The sequence below is a fragment of the Meles meles genome, chromosome 4, assembly GCF_922984935.1.
Source record: "Meles meles chromosome 4, mMelMel3.1 paternal haplotype, whole genome shotgun sequence".
Classification (NCBI taxonomy): domain Eukaryota; kingdom Metazoa; phylum Chordata; class Mammalia; order Carnivora; family Mustelidae; genus Meles; species Meles meles.
In genome coordinates this window covers 45,902,445-45,926,473 of record NC_060069.1, presented here as the reverse complement: position 1 = coordinate 45,926,473, position 24,029 = coordinate 45,902,445, and the positions used below count along the sequence as shown (strand labels likewise).

Sequence of the window (24,029 nt, the reverse complement as noted above, 5' to 3'; positions counted from 1 at the left end):
ATTGTAGATATTGCACTTTAGCTAAATAAATTAGCACATGAACCTCTTTTAAAAAGGTACTTCAGAGCTGTCACCTATCTGATAGGTGACAATACCATATACATGAAATATTAGTTACTTTTCTGGTTTTGAAAATGACATTAAAATCCATAAAAATAAAAAAAAAAAACAACTTACTCTACATTTTGCAATGCTTCTATTAATTGTGTCTTCTGATCAGGTGCCATACGAGCAAATACAGTGCCATGCAACATCAACTGGAAAAAATATAAATTTCTTTAAAATACTGTTGACAATTTATTCATGTGAACACATACATACATACATAAACCCACGTCACTAACCTTAGGAGCAAGGTCTTGGAAATGTTCTAATATCACTGAAAATGATTTTCCATTCATTGCAAAATGGTAACGAGTCACCTGAAGATCCTCTAAGGTATCATGGACCAGTTTAATTGGAATAGCCTGTGTATGAGACATTTAAAACAATATTTAGGCAGCCAGACCAAGTGAAACAATCCTATTTTAAATAGATTTGATCTAGGGATGCCTGGGTGGCCTAGTTGTTAAGCACTGCCTTTGGCTCAGGTCATAATCCCAAGAGTCCTGGAATCAAGCCCAGCATCGGGGTTCCCTGCTCCGCAAGGGAGCCTGCTTCTCCCTCTGCCTCTGCCTGCTCTTCCCCCTGCTTGTCCTCTCTCTGTGTCAAATAAATAAAATCTTTATTTTTTAAAAAAATCCACATATATATTTGATCTAAAATGAAATTCTTTTATTTGATAATTTACATAAAACAATGAAAGTTTAATGTTTATTAAAAGTAAGAGGAAATTCAGTTTTAAGGTAATCTACCTATAGTTGTTATTTAAAAAATAACCAACCAACCAACCAAGGCTAAAAATCAGCTTCGGTTTGAAATAATGCATGGACTAAATATTGTAGACGACCTGCATCATTTATCATTACTTTTAAAATAGCTGCCTAGGCAGCTCAGTCTGTTAAGTGACCACTCTTGGTTTCGGCTCATGTCATGATCTCATGGGTGATCTCATGGGTGGTGGGATCAAGCCCTGTGTCTGGTTTCTAGCTCAGCAGGGAGTCTCTTTGGGGATTCTCTCCCTCTGCCTCCTCCCCCATTCTAACACACTCTCTCCTCTCTCAAATAAATCTTCTTAAACAGTTAAAATAGGATAAATATCTGGAATTTTCATACTTTAAAACGGTGCTTCTCAAGTTCAGGCTAAATATCACAATTTGAGGTAGCTGGGTCTCATCCAGCCCTAAAGAATCAATCTCTGAGGATGTGGCCCAGGTGTCTGTTTTCATTTCTTTTCTGTTGTGTTGTGTTTTAATGTATCACCTTTTATTTTCTCAGACTAAATTCAAACAAGCAAGCTTCAAAAGGGAAAATTCTTGACATTACCTCTGAGTCAATTGCTGATGAATTACTGAACTGTGTTAGGGTGTCTGCATAATGCCAGTTTATCTTGGCAACTTTCCCATCCTTCGGAGGTAATGCTTCAGCAATAATAACTTTATCCTGAGGTAGTATCATTCCACAGTCTCTGGCCACAGAAACAGCAGTCAACATATTGTCACCTAATTTTCGAAATATTGAAAATACATTACAATTAAAATGGAAACATAAATGTATTCAACAATGAATATTTATCAAGAATACCTACTACCCCATGACTATGCTTGGCAAAATGAAGATAATGTACAGTATTACTCTTGAATCTTAAAGACAACAAAAATCAAAATATACTTTACAAAGGAAGCCTCAAATAATTCAAGCACACATATGCTGAACAGTCACATCATTCTCACCTACAATTTTTTTTTTAAAGATTTTATTTATTTATTTGACAGAGAGAGATCACAAGTAGGCAGAGAGGCAGGCAGAGAGAGAGAGAGGAGGAAGCAGGCTCTCTGCCAAGCAGAAAGCCCGATGGGGACTCGATCCCAGGACCCTGAAATCATGACCTGAGCGGAAGGCAGAGGTTTAACCCACTGAGCCACCCAGGCGCCCCTCACCTACAATTTTTAAAGCCAGATACATTGTGATCTCTTTCGGTCAGGCACTAGTAGTACCGAGCGACACCTGGCGCAGTGCTGCATATGCACAGAGCAGGTGCTCAAAAAATATCTGTTGGAATAACTTAATAACCGGGTCTGTACAAGAATACCTAGTATCACAGGAAAAAAGGAACGGGTTCCAAAAGCAAAACGATGAGCCAGGTAAACAAGAATACAATCTTCACAAGATAGGAAGAGAAGACAGACATCCTCTCAGTCAGGAGGAAAGAAATGAAAAGAGGCCCTGTAAGGACAGGATCAAGAAAATATGCACACATGTGAGAGGCAGGCAAAGGCCTACAAAGCCCACTGCTGCCAGAACTGAAGGGCAACAGGATTTCTTCCCCGAATTCCCACACAGTATTTCCAACGGTGGCCTCTTATGACCAGACAGACCCCCGCGTGGGACAAAGGTCACAGTCCGTCATGGCAGGGAAAGAAAGGAAAGAGACAGAGATGGAAAGTGCTTTGAAGGAGCAATCCTTAGAACCAAGGAATTGCTGGGATGCTAATAAATCTCTTTACTTGAGCTACATAGTGGTAAGTTTGCTATTAGATGGATCTCAGAGTCTGAAACAAAAAAATGTCAATTGCCTTTTCCCCATAAGTCTTAGTGAACACATAGACGAACCACAGAATTGATTATCTTAATTCTTATTATTTACTAAGGAAAAATCTTAAGAATTGCCACAATTTCACACAACTAAGGAATGGGAATTATCTATTAACAACAACATAATAACACCAGAAAATCATTTGGATATAGTTGTCAGAAATCAAAAACCAATCAAACAATGGCTATTTTCACTAGTACACATTCAGGCAATGAAAATAAACATACTCTTACACATAAAAGTGTAATTCTAACAAATTATCTATTAGTCATTTTCCATGCATCTGGCATGGTTCTAAAAACTGCACAAGACCCCAAAACGAACAAAACATTCTCTTAACTCTCTAGAATCTTATGCTCTAGTACAGAAATCTACAAACAGCTTACACAAGATAAAATAACTGCTATAGGGGCGCCTGGGTGGCTCAGTGGTTTGTTAAAAAGCTCTGCCTTCGGCTAGGGTCATGATCCCAGAGTCCTGGGATCAAGCCCCGCATCGGGCTCTCTGCTCAGCAGGGAGCCTGCTTCCTCCTCTCTCTCTCTTCCTGCCTCTCTGCCTACTTGTGATCTCTGTCTGTCAAATAAGAAAAAAAAAAATCTTACAAAATAACTGCTATAAAAAATACATGATTAGAGGGGCGACAAAAAAGAGCAAAATCTAAATTTTTACAATATGCCCTTCACTGTTTTACTATTTCTATAAAAGAATTTGCTAAGCCTCAGGAGAGTTCTGCAAAGTTATCTTATACCTTTAAAAAACACTCTGAGTTGAAATGGGGCAAGGTAGGATGGAGCCACTATATGCTTTTATAACTAATCATTCCACAATATCCTATAACCTGAACACTTAAGAGTCGCATTCAGTCTTTCCTGTGTCCTTTTATAAACTCTAACCTGTGACCATGACAGTGCGAATGTTGGCTTTATGCAAATCTTCAAGTACTGCAGGGGTTTCTTGCTTTAATTTGTTCTGCATTACAATTAATCCCATAAAATCCATGTTGTTTTCAATGACATCTCTGCAGAAAAAAAGAAATTTTAACACAAAATTGTTTAGTCCAGAGAACAGATACTTTTCTCTTTTTATTAATAAAACAAATTAAAATTCCCATAAATTATAAATTGAAACATTTTATATGCTGCATAAGCCATATATATGTGTGTTCAAGCCTAATATCTCAAAAAATTCATATCTGGAGAAATAATTCCCAAGAGGCATATTTTGAAATAAAACATTACCCTTTGAAATGTGAGAAATAAGGATAATGTGAAAACGTTATCTTTTAAGACACTGAACACCTGAAGTACTGAAAATGTACATCTTGTGTTCCACCCACAAAATGAATGAGCAGAAATAAATCTTTGCTTTACTGGCCCCCAAATATAACACAGCCTAACATAAATGTTAAGAGAAAAGGAAAAAACCTGGCCATAAGCACATTCAACACAGTTATACTGCATTCATTATTATCAAGCCTTTGATGATTCTAGAAGTGATCAAATTCTTTTTTTCAGATTTTATTTATTTGAGATAGAAAGAGAATGAGAGAGCACAAGAAGGACGAGGGTCAGAAGGAGAAGCAGACTCTCCACTAAGCGGGGAGCCCAATATGGGGCTCGATCCTGGGACTCCAGGATCATGACCTGAGCCTAAAGCAGACACTTAACCAACTGAGCCACCCAGACGCCCCAGACTCTTGATCAAATTCTTGATCCTGGAAGTGTGATACACACAGATGGGGCTCTTACAGTATTTATTAATATTCAGGGCATCTGGGTAGCTCAAACATTAAACATCTGTCTTCAGTTCAGGTCATGATTCCAGAGTCCTGGGATCGAGCCCTGCTTCAGAGTCCCCACTCAGAAAGAAGCCTGCTTCTCCCCCTCCCTCTGCCTGCTGCCCCTCCTACTTGCGCTCACTCGCTCTCTCTGTCAAATACATAAATAGAACCTTTAAAGAAAACTTCCTTTAAAAAATATTTATTAATATTCAATAGCTATCAAGATGCTATTCCTTCAAAAGTTAAGTACCCACTCTGCACCAAGTAGTACTACTACTCCCTGGAAGGTCAAAGATGAAAAGGTATGATCCCTAACCTCAAGGAGCTTTTGTGGGAAAACAGACATGCTGGCAAAGAGATAATATGCAGGGGCACTCAAGTAGCTCAGTTGGTTGAGCATCCAACTCTACTTTGGCTCAAGTCATATCTGAGGCTATGAGATCAAGTCCCACACTTGGTATAGAATCTCCTCAGTCTGCCCCTCCTCCCTCCCTCTCAAATAAATAAATAAGTAAAATCTTTTAAAAAGATGTGTATGCAAAAATAACATGTGCTTCAGCATCATCATGGAGATGGCTGCATTCTTAAGAAATCTCAAGCTACTGGGGCGCCTGGGTGGCCCATGTGCCTTTGGCTCAGGTCATGATCTCAGGGTCCTGGGATCGAGCCCCACATCGGGCTCTCTTCTCAGTGGGGAGCCTGCTTCCCCTACTCTCTCTGCCTGCCTCTCTGCCTACTTGTGACCTCTCTCTCTCTGTCAATAAATAAAAACAAAATCTTTGGGGAAAAAAAAATCTCAAAGCTACTAAAATTCCATCACAGAATTATTTTTTTCTTTTTTTTTAAAAGTAGACTCCATACCCGGCAAGGAGCCCAATGCAAGGCTTGAACTCACGACCCAGACATCAAGACCTCAAACTGAGATCACGAGTTGGACACTCAACCAACTGAGCCACCCAGGTGCCCCAGAAATATCTCTACCCCACCCCCCACACCCCGTGATGAAGAAAGAAGACTAGAAGCTAGGAACCAAAATTTCAGACTTCCAGTAACAAGTGGTTTTGTGACACAAAATTCAATAAAGGCACTTTAAGCTCTAAACCCTAAACAATCTTTTGAAATATAATTATAACTATGGGTGGTAAAGGTATTAAAGAACAGTCAGGAAACAAGATAAAATGACACTGCTGGTGGTGATAGGAGAAATGAGCCTTTAAGTCTGAAAATGCACTTCAAGGAACAAAGCTGTACCAAACGCTGGGGTCCAAGCACTGTAGCCATTTTCTCATAACCTGCTAGTTTCTGGCTACTACTGGTTTCCTAACTTTTTCCTAACAATATATGACACAGGTCATGGAAATTTTGTCCTCTAATGAATGAACAATACAATATGCAACTCAAGATGTAAAGGTTCAAGCAGTAAGAGAAATGCCAAAACCTGCCCCTGTAAGATAGAATGGAAAGACAGAGAAGGTCTTGGTTTACAGATGCCAAAGAAGGAGAGAAGAGAGAAAGCAGTAGAGAAAGAGAGAAAAGTTGACAGGGATAGGATATTCTGGGCAGAAGGAATAGCTTATTCAAGGGCATGGAAGGATGTCTAATTAGGACACGCTCAAGAACTACAGACAAATCAGTAGTTAGTCTTTAAGGGGAAAAAATGGCAAAAGGTGGAGCTGTAGAGAAAGCAGAGCCTCATGTGCCCTTCACAGGAATTCGAACACAGTATTTTACTGCACCTCCCAACCATGCATATCGGTCCCATCAGCTGGCTACTGCTTTTTTTTTTTTAAATGTTCATGCTTAAACCACATCCCTCAAACATTCTGTGTGAACAGGCAGAATTCCTAACACAGCTTTTCCTTTTAGCTATTGGGCTATCCACTCCACTCCTTTAGTTCTCATTCAGAAAACCAGGATTCTACTATAAACACTGCCCTAACTCTTTAGGCTTAGGAATCACCTGCTTTTCAAAAGCTTGCATTAGGCCACTTTTACGAAAGACCTACATCAGTACTTGTTTTCAAAATCCCAAAGAAATCTGAAGATTTTTCACTTTCAAGAAAAAAAGGGGAAAGGCAAAAACAGCATTCAGCATTTGTTTTGCAGTGAGCCAATTCAGAAGCAGTGCACTCCCAAGCAGCTGGGAGTGGCCCTCCCAAGCTCCTTTCCTGGGTATTACAATCAGCACCTCTGTGCCTGTGAGTATCTTGCTCTATCTTGATTTATTGTGCCTGCATTAGCAAGATGTGTCCTAAGTTATGAGAGTTTAAGAGAGATAATTTTGGGGGTCTGGAAAAACTCAGAATTTTTTTCCACATAAATTAATGGTAACAGTTTCCTCACTTTAAGCTATTCTGGCTTATGAACAGCTTCACAGGAACACTCTACTTTTGCACAGTGGGAAAAGGTGTAATTAAAAGAAGTGTTAATAGTCTGTAATTTAGTCACTGCCCTATTGTTGTGCTACTGACACTATTTAAACCTGAACCTGGTCGGGGAGGGGGGGTCGGAAGAGGGTGGTGGGGTTATGGGCATTGGGGAGGGTATGTGCTATGGTGAATACTGTGAAGTGTGTAAACCTGGCGATTCACAGACCTGTACCCCTGGGGCTAATAATACATTACATGTTTATTAAAAAATTAAAAAAAAAAAAAAACCTGAACCTGTGCATAACTTGTACATAACATACGTAGAAATAGCTCTTTAAGCTGGATTCCTAGAACGGCACTTGCGGGGTCAAACTGTATAAGCAATTTAAATTTTGACAGGTACTACACATGTTCATTAAAATTTTCTCAAGCTTTCACTAACACTTGATATTATCAATCTTTTTAATTTCACGAACCTCAGGAAAGAAGTGACGTCTCACTGTGGTTTTATTTTGTAGTTCCCCAAAGAACTAAATAATATACTACAATTTTCATTTGTTCATTGGCCATTTGTATACCCTTTTCTTTTTTTTTTAAGATTTTATTTATTTATTTGATAGCAAGCAAGTCAGCACGAGCAGTGGGGAGGAGCAAAGGGAGAAGGAGAAGCAGACTCCCTACTGAGCAGTGAGCCTTATGAGGGGTCCTGGGATCATGACCTAAGTCAAAGGCAGACAACTAACTGAGCCCCCAGGCGCCCCTGTATGCCTTTTTCTGATTTTTTTATCTGCTTCTATCACTTTCCCTTTTTCAAATTAAGTGTTATGTGTTTTGTTTCTTTCCTGATGCATATTCCTGATGGTGAACTCTTCCAGTAGATGATGGAGGTCATTTACTAGAATTCCAGGTAGGAGACTGGTATTAGAACTGAATGTTAAAAAGCTCTGGAGGCACTGTGGAACACAAATTGGAGAGAGGAAGACTAGAGAAAAGTAAATGTGATGATGGCAATGTCATTCGACCTTTAGGAGTTGGGAAAGAGTACTGGTATAATTGGTTATTGTGATTCATGAAACTCTGACCAAAATAATACTTGGTTCCAACCACTGGGCAAAACCAAGTAGATTCTTTGGGAAGAACAAAATACAAGAGAATTCTGCTTACATTTTAAAACTGTTTTCCTAAAACACGCCTGACACATAGCAGGCACTAGATAAATATTTAACAAACGAACTGGTAAGAGTTCTGAAGAGCTGTACTTCTATCTCAATCACCTAAAACAAAACACTGCATTAGGTGCAGTTGCATACATTCAACAAATATTTAATAAATACTTAATAAATACAACATACAAATTGCCATACTCATGTAATGCCATGACTCATATAAACAAACATTATTGGATAAACTGTAGAAAAACCGTTCATCAACCTTACCTGCTGATATTCTGTACTTTATGCCATGTGAGTTTTGACTCTAATTTTCTGTGCGCAAGAGCAATCACACGGAAGCCCTGTTTAGTGTAATCCTCTAAAACTTTTTCAAAATCAATAGGAACTTTTAAAAAGGAAAAAATAAATGTTATTGTTAAAATTGCAAATACAAGCTCACCCAAATACCAGAATTTCACTCAAAGCCTAGTTGCTTCCTTACCTGTTTCAGGTTTACAAAGACTGGCAATGACCTCAGGTGCTCCTTTCATGTAGGCATCCATCTTCTTATCCCCCAGCACCCTTGCAACCACACTCATACGTTGCAAAGCAGAAGAAAATGGGAACTGGCGAACAATTCCTATCTCATAAATAGCCTATGTGATTTCAAAAAGATGCATAAAGCATTTACTATTTTTTCAGAATTAAAGCAAGTATACTTAAGTAACAAGTAAACATTCTTTACTTACTGGAAGTTCAAACAGCTCCTAAAAATAAAGCGAAAAAAAAAAAAAGAAAACCCCAATTAGGTTCATTAACGTACTCAAGTTTAAAAAAAAACTTGATACATCCACAAAACATTACTTAAAAAATAGCAAGGAGCTTTGATTATTTCAAACTCAGTTTTCAAGACTGCTTCTCTACTACCTCTCATTTAATAAAAATAAATCCTTCAGTATTTTCAAGTAATTTTGCTATCCTAAAATATTAACATACTAAGTACTAAAAGAAACTAAGGGGGAACATAATTTAAAATTCACCTAAAAATAAAGCCTTCCACATATCTTTTACTGAATCCTAAGAATACAGTTGCAATTTATTTTTCTTTTCTTTTTTAAGATTTTATTTATTTATTTGAGAGAGAGAGAGAGCATAAGAGCAGAGAAGGTCAGAAGGAGAAGCAAACTCCCCATGGAGGTGGGAGCCTGATGCGGGACTCGATCCCAGGACTCCAGAACCATGACCTGAGCCAAAGGCAGTTGCTTAACCAACTGAGCCACCCAGGTGCCCTTACAGTTGCAATTTAAAAAGATAAATCACCATGTTATCTCAATCACAAGACACTAAGTTGCTCAATAAACAGGAGGGAAAAGTAATGGTAAAGAGAATTAAATCTTAATGTTTTACACAAATAGTGCTTGAAACACATCAGGTGTGTAGCTTTGGATAAAATGCAGTTAAAATACTCTTATCTGCATAAGTTAAAGGACATGTGATTTCATCTTCTAGCAACATTTCAAAATGAGGATTAAACATGAGCATCAACAGTTTATTATCCAACTTAACGTGATTTCACACCATTTCTTGGTTTCCTGCAGGTGTGGATTCAGGAAGCAGCTGTTTCGCTGGACGAACGACAGTGGGCATAATTCGATTATGAAGTGCTGTTTCCTCTTCAGTTGCTTCTTCCAGAATCTGAAAGGAAAATATCCAACACATTACTCCATAAAATTCAATTCACTGGTTCTACTTTAAAAACAAAACAAAACAATAAAAAACATTATGGTTACCTTCAGTAATTAAAAAAAAAAAAAAAAAAGGCAGTGCCCAAGGAATAAACAAACACTACTAGATCACTAAGGTGAGTAGAGTAAAATACAAGCGAAATCAGTTAAAGTTCTGACAACCCATGGATGATGAGAAGCAGAGGTTAGAAGTGAAATAAAGAACCAGAGAAACAGAGAAAAACTTCTCATTTTGCTCTTACAACCTGCTGAGTTAGATTCTCTCTGCAAAAAAAAAAAAAAAAAACAAAACAAAACCCCAGAAGATTCCTGAAGTACCACAAATGTTCAGTCTATCATCCAGGGATTATCTTCTGCTACCAGAAAGGAGGCGAAAGTATACAGAGCACAGGGGAGGATTTAAAATAGCATAGTAGGGGCGCCTGGGTGGCTCAGTGGATTAGGCCGCTGCCTTCGGCTCAGGTCATGATCTCAGGGTCCTGGGATCGAGCCCCGCGTCAGGCCCTCTGCTCCGCAGGGAGCCTGCTTCCTCCTCTCTCTCTGCCTACTTCTCTGCCTACTTGTGATCTCTCTCTGTCAAATAAATAAAATAAAATCTTTAAAAAAAAAAATAAATAAATAAATAAAAAATAAAATAGCATAGTAGGGGGACGCTGAGCTCGCTTTGTCCCTCAAACACAGCCAGATCAACATCCAACCATTCTGAGCAAGCAGGAATACAATCTAAGTATTAAGAAAACAATCTGCACAGCTGGAGAGAATGTGGCAGATGCAGGGTTTGGAGCCATGAACTGGGAGGGAAGGAAAGCCAAGGAGCCCCGAAGGAGCAGGAACCCTTTTCAAGGAGCAAAGTGAGAAAGAGGGAGGGAGCAGGAGAGACCCCAGCAGGTGGGGAGCACACTGTAAGCCAAAACGAGGCGACCCCTTGGGTCGCATGTGGGAGAGAGTGCTCCTTTCCCATCATACATTTGGAAGAGCGTATTTTGCCTCTCCAAGGACAAAAGGCCAGCTGTGAGCCACTGAGCTCAGCAGGGACAGAGGTGTGCACAGAGGGCAGATAACCTCCCAGCAGCTTTTCACTATGAGCCACAACAGACCTAAACCAGTGAGTGCAGATAACCTGGCTTCTGCTTTTCGCTGTCTACCACAATCCATTCAGCCTCTGTGCAACTACTTTTCTGAGACAGAGTTGGGGACTGAGCTGCGGCTTTCTGCTGTGAGTCACATGAACTTTAGCCTGTGTGTGCGAGCTGTATGACTATTCTTCCCGGACAGGACGGTGCTGGTGCACCACAAGGTTCTCCTCTGGGACAGGGAGGGGAGTGGGTATGCACCTTGCCAGGCCCCTTAAAACTTGGGAGTTTTGAATCCCAGCCACAGGCCAGAGATAAAAATACAGAAGATCTGTGGCACTAAGGGTACCGACAGCCCAGGAACCAGACAAGTGAAGAACAGGGAAATGACAAAGGCCTGGGACACAAGAGATTATGGGCTTTTCTGAGAGGGCCTCCTGCAGAACGGTGGCCAGGAGCTCCCTCCCCAAGGACAAGAGGGTAGAATGATGCCATATCCTTCCTCTTCCACCACCATCCTGCCCTACACCAGCTCCGTGCAACTTCTGAGAGAAACACAATGCCTCCCTGGAGGCTGCAGTCCCCTATACTAAACCCTGCCCCCTGGACTGGCAGGGGCATCTTTACAAGGGCAAGTCAGCCTATAAACCAGCACAGCAGTCCTCTCCCTCAGAAGACCAACACAGGCCTCCACATGTACCAAGTCTATTGATTAAAGAGTGCTCCCAAATGTCAGCTTCTGGTGGAAAGAGGACCAGACTTGCTTTCTCTTTTCTTCCTTAATTTTTAAATATTTTTTATTTTTCCATTTCTTATTTTTTATCTTTTACTTTATATTTTTTCTTTCTCTTTTCTCTTTATCTTTTTTTGGGGGGTATCAGACTTACAATTTTTTTGTTCATTTGTTGGTTTGTTTCCTACTCTTATTTTTTTAGAACGGGCTTATGTATTTTTTCTTCTTTTCTTCTTTCCTCACTCTTTTTTTCCTTTGTTCTTTCTTATTCTTTGGCATCAGGCGTTTACAGTTTTTTGTCTGCATTTTTGTTCCTTTTCTCCTGTCTTGGATCAGGCTTTTTTTTTTTCTTTCTTTCCAAATTAACAGACAAATCAAAGCACACCAAGTTAAAGATCCAAACACTCCCCGCTAACAAGCACAGAAGGACTCTGTAGAGGACAGACCAGCAGGATAGAGAAGCCAAAACACAACAGCAGAGTGCACACAGCATACACCAGAAACACTTCCTGAAGTTTTTGTTATTTTTTTTTTTAAGATCTTATTTATTTGAGAGACAGAGTACAAGCAGGGGTAGGAGCAGAGAAAGGGAGAAGCAGACTCCCTGCTGAACAGGGAACCAGCCGGGCTAAATCCCAGGAGCCTAAGATCATGATCTAAGTTGAAGGCAGCTGCTTCACTGAGTCACCCAGCCGTCCCTTCTTGTTGTTATTGGGTTTTGGTTTTTTTTTTCCTTTTTCTATTTTTCTTTTCTTGACAAAATGACAGGATGGAGAAATTTCCCCCAAAATAAAGAAAAAGAGGTAATACTCATAGCCAGGGATTTAATCAATATGGCCATAACTAAGATGTCTGAACTAGAATTTAAGACAACAATTATAAAGATACTAGCTGGGCTTGAAAAAAGCAATGAAGACATGAGAGAATCCCTTACTATACAGATGAAAGAATTAAAATCCAGTCAGGCCAAGATTAAAAATGCTATAATCAAGATGCAGTCCCAAGTGGAGGTCATAAAAATGAGGATGAACAAAGCTGTGATACAGAGGGTAAAATTATGGAAAATAATGAAGCTGAAGAGATGAGGGAAAGACTATTAGATCACGAAGGTAGACTTACGGAACTCAGTGATTCCATAAAGCAAAATAATATCCGTATCACAGGGGTCCCAGAAGAAGAGCAAGAGAAAGGGATAGAAGGTTTACTTCAACAAATTATAGTTGAGAACTTCCCGAATCTGGGGAAGGAAACAGGCATTCGAGTCCAAGAGGCACAGAGAACTCCTCTCAAAATCAGCGAAAACTGGTCAACACCACAGCAGATTATTATAGTGAACTTGCAAATTACAAAACCATAAAGAGAAAATCCTGAAAGCAGCTCAAGACAAGAGGACACATAAAGCTGATAGCAGACCTGTCTACAGAGACCTATCAGACCAGAAAGGACTGGCATGATGTAGTCAACGAGCTGAATGGATAAAATATGCAGCCAAGAATACTTTATCCAGGAAGTCTTCATTCAGAATAGAAGGAAAGATAAAGAATTTCCAAGACAAACAAAAACTAAAGGAATTCATGTACCTAAACCAGTCCAGCAAGAAATATTAAAGGGGATGCTTTAGGAAGAGAGACAAAAAGTAATAAAGACTAGAAAAGAACAGACACAATCTACAGGAACAGAGACTTTACACGTAATACAAAAGCACTAAATTAGTATCTTTTTTTTCCAGAAAAAGAAAAGTTTTATTCAACGAAAAGTCAGCATTAAGTGCTTTCCCCCCAGTGACAAATTTCTCCAAATATCATATATTTATAAAATTCAGCATGTTAAAATTTACTCAAATCCTTCAATTACTTTTCTCTATTAGAGAATGCTCTGGTTCTTAGAGTTCCAAATGATAAAAGAGGTGGTAATCTGTTTGGAAAATAGGTCAGATGAGTGTGATGGATATGGCAAAAGTTCTTGGCCCAATGCAGTCATTCCCTATGGTGGTCTGGGATTTTAGTGGTCAAATGCTGTCATGGAAAACTATAGGCCCAGCCACATCTGATAACCAATGCAGAGTGCTTTTAGATCCATTTTTGATACATATAAATTTGTATCTTTCAATAATTATTCTGAATGTAAATGGACTAAATGCCCTAATCAAGACACAGGGTATCAGAATGGATGAAAAAAACCAGACCTGTTAATAAGCTGCTTACAAGAGACTCATTTTAGACCCAAAGACACCTCCAGGTTCAAAGTGAGCATTTATCATGTCAATGGACATCAAAAGAAAGCTGGAGTAGCCATCCTTTTATTAGACAAGCTAGATTTTAAACCAAAGACTATAGTAAGAGATGAAGGACACTATACCATAATAAAGGACTCTATCCAATAAGATCTAATAACTGCAAACATGTATGCCTCTAACTTGGAAGCAACCAAATATATAAATCAATTAATAACAAAATTAAATCAACTGATAATAATACAATAACAGTAGGGGACTTTAACACACCACTCACAGCAATGGACAGATCATCTAAGCAGAAGATCAAGAAGGAAACAAGGGCTTTGAATGATACACTGGACTTGATGGACTTGAAAGATATATACAGAGCACTTATGCTAAAGCAGAAGAATACACATTCTTTTCGAGTGCACATGGAACGTTCTTGAAAATAGATCACATACTGGGTCACAAATCTGGACTCAACTGGTACAAAAAGGGTGAGATCATACTACACGTATTTTCAGACCACGATGTTGTGAAACTTGAAGTCAACCACAAGAAAACATCTGGAAGGACCATAAATACATGGAGGTTAAAGAATATCCTACTAAAGAATTAATGGGTCAACCGGGAAATTAAAAAATTTTTAAAATACATGGAAGCAAATGAAAATGAAAACACAATTCAAAACCTTTGGGATGCAGCAAAGGCGGGCTTACAAGGGAAGTATACAGCAATACAGGCCTTCCTCAAGAAATACGGAAGGTCTCAGATACACAAACTAACCTCACACCTAAAAGAGCAGCAAATAAACCCAGCTAAACACAGCAGAAGAGAAATAATAAAGATTAGACAAGAAATCAATAAAACAACAGATCAACAAAACTAGAAGCTGGTTCTCTAAAAGGATTAACAAGACTGATAAGCCCTTGCCCAAATGTGTCACAAAGAAAAGAGAAAGGAACAAAATAAATAAAATCATGAGGGTGCCTGGGTGGCTCAGTGGTTTAGCCTATGCCTTCGGCTTGGGTCATGATCTCAGGGTCCTGGGATCGAGGCCCATGTCAGGCTCTCTGCTCAGTGGGGAGCCTGCTCCCCCCCCCCACCTACTTGTGATCTCTGTCAAATAAATAAATAAAACCTTTAACAAATAAATAAAAATAATTAATTAATTAATTTCAAAAATCATGAATGAAAAAGGAGAGCACAACCACCACCAAAGAAATACAAATAATTACAAGAGAATATTATGAGCAATTATACACCAACAAATTAGGCAATGTGGAAGAAATGGGTAAATTCCTAGAAACAAAGAAACCACCAAAACTGAAACAGGGAGAAACAGAAAACCTGAACAGAACCATAACCAGCAAGGAAATCGGATCACTAATCAACAATCTCCCAACCAAAAGGACTCCAGGGCCAGATGGCTTCCTAGGGGAATTCTACCAAACATTTAAAGAAGAATTAATACCTACTCTTCTGAATCTGTTTCAAAAAACAGAAATGGAAGGAAAACCCAAACTCATTCTATGAAGCCAGCACCTTGACCCCAAAACCAGAAAAAGACCCCATCTAAAGAGAATTATGGACCAAAATCCCTGATGAACACGGATACAAAAATTCTTACCAAGATCCTAGCCAACAGGATCCAACCATACATTAAAAGGATTATTCACAGGTGCCTGGGTGGCTCAGCTGGTTAAGTAACTGCCTTCAGCTTGGGTCATGATCCTAGAGTCCCGGGATCGCATCCTGCATCAGGCTCCCTGCTCAGCAGGAGGTCTGCTTCTCCCTCTGACTCTCTACTTCTTGTGCTTTCTCTCTCTCTCTCTCAAATAAATAAATAAAATCTTAAAAAAAAAAAAAGGAAGGATTATTCGTCACAATCAAGTGGGATTTATTCCTGGGCAGGGATGGTTCAACATCTGCAAATTAATCAACGTGATACACCACATCAAAGAAAAGATCAGAACCATATGAGATCCTCTTAATAGCTGAAGAAAAAGCATTTGACAAAGTACAGCATCCTTTCTTGATAAAACCCTCCACAATGCAGGGATAAACGGACATACCTCAACATCATAAAAGCCATATATGAAAGACCCAAATATCGCCCTCTACAGGGAAAAACTGAGAGCATTTCCCCTAAGGTCAGGAAATAACAGGGATGTCCACTCTCACCACTATTATTCAACAGAGTACTGGCAGACCTAGCCTCAGCCATCAGACAACAAAAAGAAAGAAAAGGCATCCAAAATCAGTAAAGAAGTCAAACTTCCACTCTTCACAGACAACACGATACTCTATGTGGAAAACTCAAGACTCCAGCAAAGAGTTGATGCTAGAACTGATACATGAATTCAGCAAAGTGGCAAGATATAAAATCAATGCACAGAAGTCTGGTGCATTTCTATACAGAAAGAGAAATCAAGTAACTGATCCCACTCAACAAACAACTGCACCAAAAACTGTAAGATACCTAGGAATAAACCTAACCGAAGAGTTAAAAGATTTTTTCTCTGAAAACTAAAGAACACTTATAAAAGAAATTGAGGAAGACACAAAGAAATGGAAAAACATTCCATATTCATGGATTGGAAGAACAAATATTGTTAAAATGCCTATACTACCCAAAGCAATCCACACATCCACTGCAATCTCTATCAAAACGCCACGAGCATTTTTCACAGAGCTGGAACAAACAATCTTAGAATTTCTATGGAACCAGAAAACACCACAGACACACAAATCAATGGAACAGAATAGAGAAACAGAATAGAGAAACTCAGCTCTATGGTCAACTAATCCTCAACAAAGCAGGAAAGAAAATCTAGTGGAAAAAAGACAGTCTCTTCAACAAATGGCAGTGGGAAAATTGGACAGTCATGTGCAGAAAAATGAAACTAGACCACTTTTACACCATACACAAAAATAAATTCAAAACGGATAAAGACCTAAATGTAAGAGGAATCCATCAAAATCCTACAGAACACAGGCAGCAACCTCTCTGACCTCAGTTGCAGCAACTTCTTGCTAGACATGTCTCCAGAGGCAAGCAAAAATTAACTATTGGGACTTCATCAAGATAAAAAGCTTTTGCACAGGAGAAGATACTCACAAAGGTTTTATCAGATAAAGGGCTAGTACCTAAAATCTATAAAGAACTCACGAAACTCACCTTAAAAAAACAAAAATTCCAATCAAGAAATGGGCAGAAGACATGAATAGACATTTCTCCAAAGACATACAAACGGCTAACAGACACATGAAAAAAAGCTTGACATCACTGGGCATAGGGAAATACAAATCAAAACCACAATGAGATGCCACCTCACACCAGTCAGAATGCATAAAGTAACAACTCTGGAAACAGATGTTAGCAAGGATGCTGAGGAAGGGGAGCCCTCCTACACTGTTGGTGGGAATGCAAGCTGGTGCAGCCACTCTGGAAAACAGGATGGAGGTTCCTCAAAAATTAAAAATACAGCTACCCTACAACCTAGCAATTGCACTACTAGGTATTTATTCAAAGGATAAAACAACAGTGAGTCAAGGGGCACATGCACCCCAATGTTTATAGCAGCAATGTCCACAATGACCAAAATATGGAAAGAGCCCAGCTGTCCATCGACAGATGAATGTATCAATAAAATGTGGTACGTATGGTACACACACACACACACCCCGAATATTACTCAGCCATCAAAAAGAATGAAACCTTGCTATTTGCAAAGACATGGATGGAAATGAGTCAGCACTGAGTGTTATACACAACTGATGAATCACTAAATTCTACCCCTGGAACTAAGAATATACTATAATATATGTTAACTAAATTGGATTTAAATTAAAAAAATTAAAGTATATGGAACTCAGATATGGTTAGCGGAAACACTGGATCAAGCACATATTGAGGTACAAAGACTGGAGTTTAGTGTTTCAGACTGAACATTTCTGGTTAAGATACTACTACCCTAACTGCCTGAAATTTAATTTAAAAACACTTATTTTTGGTGAAATAATTCCAACAAAACGTGTATTAAATACACATATACAAGAAACAATAAACTAATTTGACTTAAAAATGAAGAAATCAATCAATAGGAAAATGACTGGGAAGGGAACTGTGTCTAATTAACCAAATGGATACCAAGACATGTTTTAACATCTCTGAAATTGAAATATATTTTATATGGCATTGATCACATCACATAACACCAGTGTCTGGTTATGTGAAAACATTCCATTGATACTTTGTGGTAAGCTCAAACATCGAGGCATCTCGGAGTAAACAAAACATACTATTGTACAAACTTAATTATAAAACCAGTTGTTTTTTAAGACCTACAAACAGAACACTAAATCTACTGAAAATCTGTTCAGCTGGAGAGAAGTTTTAGAGAACATCAAAGTTGATCAGTCTTATTCTGCCTTACTCTTAAATTTTTCTCTGTAAGCCTTTTGGGAATTAAATTTGGTAAGCATTTATTTTGGGCTATCAGAAGATGGCCAGCCATTCGTCTCCCTCCCTGCCAAAACATTAACCAAAATACCAATAAATAAATAACCAAATAAATAAGCCTACAGAAGTAAAAAGAAAGTTAAAAAAGGAAAAGGATTTCAAATATAAATATAAAAGGCAAACTGAAACATACTGATGGATATACCAATGAAAGAAACAGTAGTAGCCCAGAATAAATACAAGTGGACATATAGGAAAGGTACATTTCTGAACAGCCAGAGTGGAGCTAAGCCAAAAAAGAACGAAAACCAGGGTCACCACCTAAAGATATGAACTACCTACCTGGGAGGAAGAAGGGCTGCTAATGGGAGCGTCAGGACTCCAGAACACAGCTCCACCCAGGCAAGCATTGTGGGAGCAGGTGAGAAGAGCAACCTAAAAGGCTAGTAAAGTAACCCTGCACCTCTGGACTGAGGCATGCCCACTGGAGCCTTCAACCTCAGCACACAGTGAGTTCCCCTTGGTCAGCCTTCCCCCTCAGGGGAGACACATCTCAAGAAAACAGGCTAACACACTACACGCAAGAATAAAATCCTAACTACCCAGAATTATCAAATCAAACCTTCATTCTTAAACATGGAAGTACCATCTAGATGTATAATGAAAACCAAAAGCATGAAGGAAAAAACCAAGTATAGGGAGGGGGAAAAGAAAACTGACCCAGAGAAAGTAATTAATTCAGAAGTCAGAAGGGAACTTCAAAACCAAGCTCATTATTGCATCTGTAAAAGAACTCAATGCTGTGAAGTGATAACCAGAAAACAGCAAGCACTCAAATTAAAATGATCACCAACAACAAACAGAAAGCTATAAACAAATAAACGTGTGTGTGTGTGTCTCTCTCTCTAAACACTGAACATAGAAAATGGTGACAAAAAAACACTGAAGACACATGGCTGGCCGTACTTTCCACCTGTCGTCAACAACTGTTGCTGCTGAAGATCATCTTACCAACTAGAGCCTACTACCCCAAGTTGGTGAGAGCTGGCTTCTGCTATAAACATAAAACAGGCACCTGAGCAGGTCGTCCTCTGTTAAAGGTGTTTAAGTGAGTTCATTTAACTATAACAGACACTTTTTTTTTTTATAGAATTATGAATCTCTTTGTAAGGATATATCTTTGGAAATTACCTAGTTCCTTTAATGGTACCATCAAAACAACTAGCAGAAACAATCTCCTTCTGCAAGGTAGTTTTTACTATTATTTTTCTTAAAGTTACTGGTGCTTTAAAATATTGAACTTACCCATCCAATGGCTTCAAACATTTTCAAATCAAGTGGATCACCAGAAAGCACTCCTTCAATCTTTGTGAGTGAATGACAAGTAGCCATACAAGCAACAAACTGAGACTTTACCAATATCTCATTGCAAACATTTTCTTCTGGCAAAAGGAAACTAAACAGAAAATGTACTGAATTAGATTCATAAGTCCCAAGACAATAAATATTCTATACATACTGTTTTATAAAATTAAAATATGGAAATAAAATTTTGCATTTCTGCATGTATTTTCATTATAGTTTTTTGCATTCAAAAACATTTTCTTCCATGTAAATTATACTTAACTAAAATACCGTATTACCAAAGATTCTAAATAATAATGCCAGACAAACCAAGAGAGAAAATACCAGATACCAAATAACTAAAATTCCTGCCTATGGCATATGATAGATCAGAATACATAAAATCTCTTCCGCAAAAACACAAAATGAATGTGTAACATGATCTTTTCAATGGGAAACCAAGCTCATAATCAAGAAAAGGAAATTTTCAAGTGCTGAAAATGGAAGGAAAGGAAAAAAGAAGAGTATGAACCTGAGTTCTGCCTGAGGGAGAAGGAGGAAGGGAAGGGAGCCAGCTCAGTACCCTAAGGCCCTGGGCTTTAATACCTACACAGAAACAGAAGACAAAGTCCTGGCCAGGTACAAAGTAGGGAGTTCAAACTGAGAGATCTTTTTCACCAAAAATAGTCAGTGCTCTTGAAAAGCATCCTTGGAAAAAGGATATACTAACTAAAAAAATGGAGCATCTCAGACTACACAACCAAAGGCATAACTAAGAATAAGCTTATTTCCTTCCCCCCACAAAGTTCAAGAAAATAGTTAATTATCTGTATAATATTTACTATGCGCTAGACACCATTCTACTTTTTTTTTTTTTTAAGATTTTATTTATTTATTTGTCAGAGAGAGAGAGAGAGAGAGAGAGCAAGCGAGCACAGGCAGACAGAGTGGCAGGCAGAGGCAGAGGGAGAAGCAGTCTCCCTGGCAAGCAAGGAGCCCAATGTGGGACTTGATCCCAGGACACTGGGATCATGACCCAAGCCAAAGGCAGCTGCTTAACCAACTGAGCCACCCAGGCGTCCCTCTAACTCTTTTAAACATATCTGATTCATGTTCTCCTCACACCAGAGGAATAGGTTTTATTGTCCCCATCTTACAGATGGAAAAACTGAAACAGAAGGCGAAGTAAGTTTCCAAGGTTACAAAGTGTGTTAAGTCGCAGAGCAAGGATTCAAACACAGGTCTGGCTTTAGGGCCTCAACTCTGAACCACTACACTGTTCAGGAGAGGATCTGGGTTTGAACACAGCTACTGCAGGTCCAGAAATCCTCAGGTTATGAAAGCAACATTAAAGCTCATCTGGCACCACTGATACCACTCTTGGCCAAGCACAGTCAATATTCTCTAAAGAGCTCCCACAACACAGCCACAAAGAAATCGCACAGAAAAATTCTGCTAAGCCCAAGTCCGTAATTAAAAAATGCACTGGGAAACATTCCCATGGCTCAACAGACACAACAAAGACAGAATTAGAATCCCATAAATTTGAGATAATAGAATGGCAATCTGAAAGAATGCAAAAAAAAAGGGCGGGGGCACTTTTAAATTAAAGACTTAGAAAAAGAACCTCATGGTTGGGGGGAAAGGAGAATCAGATTTACAAAGAACCAAATGCAGTTTCTTGTTTAAACTATAGTTAGGATTCCCAGATGGAGAAAACAAAGAATGGCAGAAAGGTCATAATAGAATAGGGAAAAAAGCTGCAATTTTTCCCCGAATTAAGAAAAGCATGAATCTTTGGAATCAAGAAGCAAATGAGTCCTACACAAATAAAAAGAGACTGCAAAAATCAAGGATAAAGAAGTATTCTTAAAACAACAGTAAGAAAAGGAGTCGGGAGAAAAGGAATCACACCATCAAAGCGCTGGGAGAACCGCTGACACCCTGGAAAGCTACACAGCTACGCCATCCTTCAGAAGTGAAAACGGAAGCATCACTAACAAATGCAGCTGCAGAAGAGGGCAATGCAGTCCAGGGGAGTGGGACCGAAGCAGCAGTGGTTGGCAAAGACAGTCCTGAACTGAGGGAAATCTCAGCATGCAGAGTAGAAAACCCAAGTCCTAATCATAAAATACTGGGCAACAAATACATATAAATAAGGGAGGGGAATAATCAAAAAAGTACTCTACAGTCCGTGGGTTTCCTGGCGGGTAGAGAAACCCAATAAAGACATCCATGAACTTTAGACACTAAAGACAACCATTAATAATTTAAGGACAAGCAGCAAAAGATTAAAATGTATAAATTCTGAGAAAATGTACGCAAATATGAAAGAAAAATTTGAGAAAACGTGTGTGTGAACTGGGGCGAGGAATTACAGAAATAAGTCCCAATATATCTGAAATTACAAATGGGAACACAACAGCACAGAAGGTTAAAAAAAGTAAAGCGATGGAAAAGACAACACACTGGGCAAACATTAGACCAAAGAAGGCCGGGATGTGTAACTGTAGAAATTTAAGATGAAATGGAATTGAAGGCAGAACGCATTAGGGAGAAATAAGGTCATAATGTCACAGTGTGACACACTACTAATCAAGATGATATAACAACTCTGAAATTACATGAACCAAACAATATTCTCTTCAACTATAAACCTAAATCCCACAAACTCCTGAGGGGGAAAAAATGACATATAACAACTACTAAGCCATCAAAAGACAACAAAAACAGAAGTAAAAAGACCAGACTGTTGGAATATTTTTGCAATGCGTAGTACTGAAAAAGATTACCACCCAAAAATACAAAGGACTTCTAATAAATAAGATATAAGACTAGGAACACAACAGAAAAATTGTGCCAAGATACAAACTGACAATACAGGGGCGCCTGGGTGGCTCAGTGGATTAAGCCGCTGCCTTCGGCTCAGGTCATGATCTCAGGGTCCTGGGATCGAGCCCCGCATCAGGCTCTCTGCTCCACAGGGAACCTGCTTCCTCCTCTCTCTCTGCCTGCCTCTCTGCCTGCTTGTGATCTCTCTCTCCGTCAAATAAATAAATAAAATCTTTAAAAAAAAAAAAAAACAAACTGACAATACACGGAAGAATGCTAAATGACCATCCTTCCAAAAAGGTGAAAATAAGACTGGCTTATTAAGTACTGAGGAAACTGCAAGGAGCCACAATGAAAGACCATTTGGGATCTATCCATGTGGCAATAATGAGAAGTCTGACAATACCAAATTCGCCAAGGACTGGAGCAATGGGATCTCACACATACAAAGGGAGAGAGTGTGAGCAGCATCACTTAGGGAGTAACTAGGCAGTGTCTACTAAACCTGAAGCCATGCAGGTGCCCTATCACCCAGCACCCACATCTTTATGAAGCTAGTTTACTGAAACTCAACCACATGCTCACCAGGAGTTGTACAGAAGAACTGCGATTGCAGCACTAGCTGTGAAAGGGGAAAGGGAGAAAACAATGAAACTGCCCCATCATAGAATAGATACTATGGTTCATTCCTACCATGGAATATTAAACAATAGTTAAGGTTAATAAATTATACCTACACATACCAACCTGGAAAAATCTTGAAAACAATATTAAAGAGGCAAAGAAAGTGAAAAGATGTACAGTATATCAGTCACGAATGTTTATTAACAGACAGGTCTTGTTGAGAGACAGATGTGTATGTAGAGAAAATATAAAAACATGCAAAGATAGTAAGAGAACACAACTTCAGAATGATCGCAGGAATAGATGAAGACTTTTGCAACATCTGCAATATTTTATATCTTTTTGAAAGAGATCTGAAACCAATATGACAAAATGTTAACTTTTAATCTTTTTTTTTAAGATTTAAGATTTTATTTATTTATTTGACAGAGAGAGATCTGTCAATGTTATCTGACTGGGGGGAGGGGAAGGCGGTGTGTGGATAGGAAGCAGGCTCCGTGCTGAGCAGAGAGCCTGATGCAGAACTCGATCCCAGGACCCTGACATCATGTCCTGAGCCGAAGGCAGAGGCTTATTAACCCACTGAGCTACCCAGGCACCCTTAACTGTTTAATCTTGGTATTGGGTACACAGCTGTCATATTACTTTGCTTGACTATTTCATATTTAAGATACTTATTAAGAAGTAACTAATAAATGATCAAATCTAGCTAATATTTACCGTGTATTTTCCACTCGTTGAATCCCCCAAAGATCTAAACCATCTTCAGTAAGAGTTCCAGTCTTTAAAAAAAGCACACATGTACAAATTATGAGTAATTCCTCCAAGAACAGAAACCACAAAAAGTTACGCTACATATACATAATAAAATAGAATACAACTGTCAACAAAGGAAACTAGTAAGATCTCTGTATATTATAAAGATTAACTTCCAGGAAATAACTAAAGTTAGGGAAAAGGTACAGAACATTCCTTACAGTACAGTTCCTCTGGACAGGTG

At 38.8% G+C, this 24,029-nt stretch overlaps 1 protein-coding gene across 5 annotated transcripts in view; it reads right to left on the bottom strand.

The window, feature by feature from the left end:
* Window positions 1–24,029, bottom strand: part of ATP13A3 (ATPase 13A3) — a 93,449-nt gene that overhangs the window by 25,986 nt on the left and 43,434 nt on the right. For all 5 annotated transcript variants that reach the window (XM_046001990.1, XM_046001995.1, XM_046001994.1 and 2 more), the window contains 10 exons: window positions 23,750–23,811; window positions 19,535–19,685; window positions 9,574–9,690; window positions 8,745–8,762; window positions 8,498–8,651; window positions 8,281–8,401; window positions 3,589–3,713; window positions 1,426–1,601; window positions 345–467; window positions 178–257 (listed from right to left, as the gene is read on the bottom strand). In XM_046001990.1, the coding sequence (XP_045857946.1) occupies window positions 178–257; window positions 345–467; window positions 1,426–1,601; window positions 3,589–3,713; window positions 8,281–8,401; window positions 8,498–8,651; window positions 8,745–8,762; window positions 9,574–9,690; window positions 19,535–19,685; window positions 23,750–23,811 (1,127 nt within the window). The remainder of the gene's footprint in view (window positions 1–177; window positions 258–344; window positions 468–1,425; window positions 1,602–3,588; window positions 3,714–8,280; window positions 8,402–8,497; window positions 8,652–8,744; window positions 8,763–9,573; window positions 9,691–19,534; window positions 19,686–23,749; window positions 23,812–24,029) is intronic.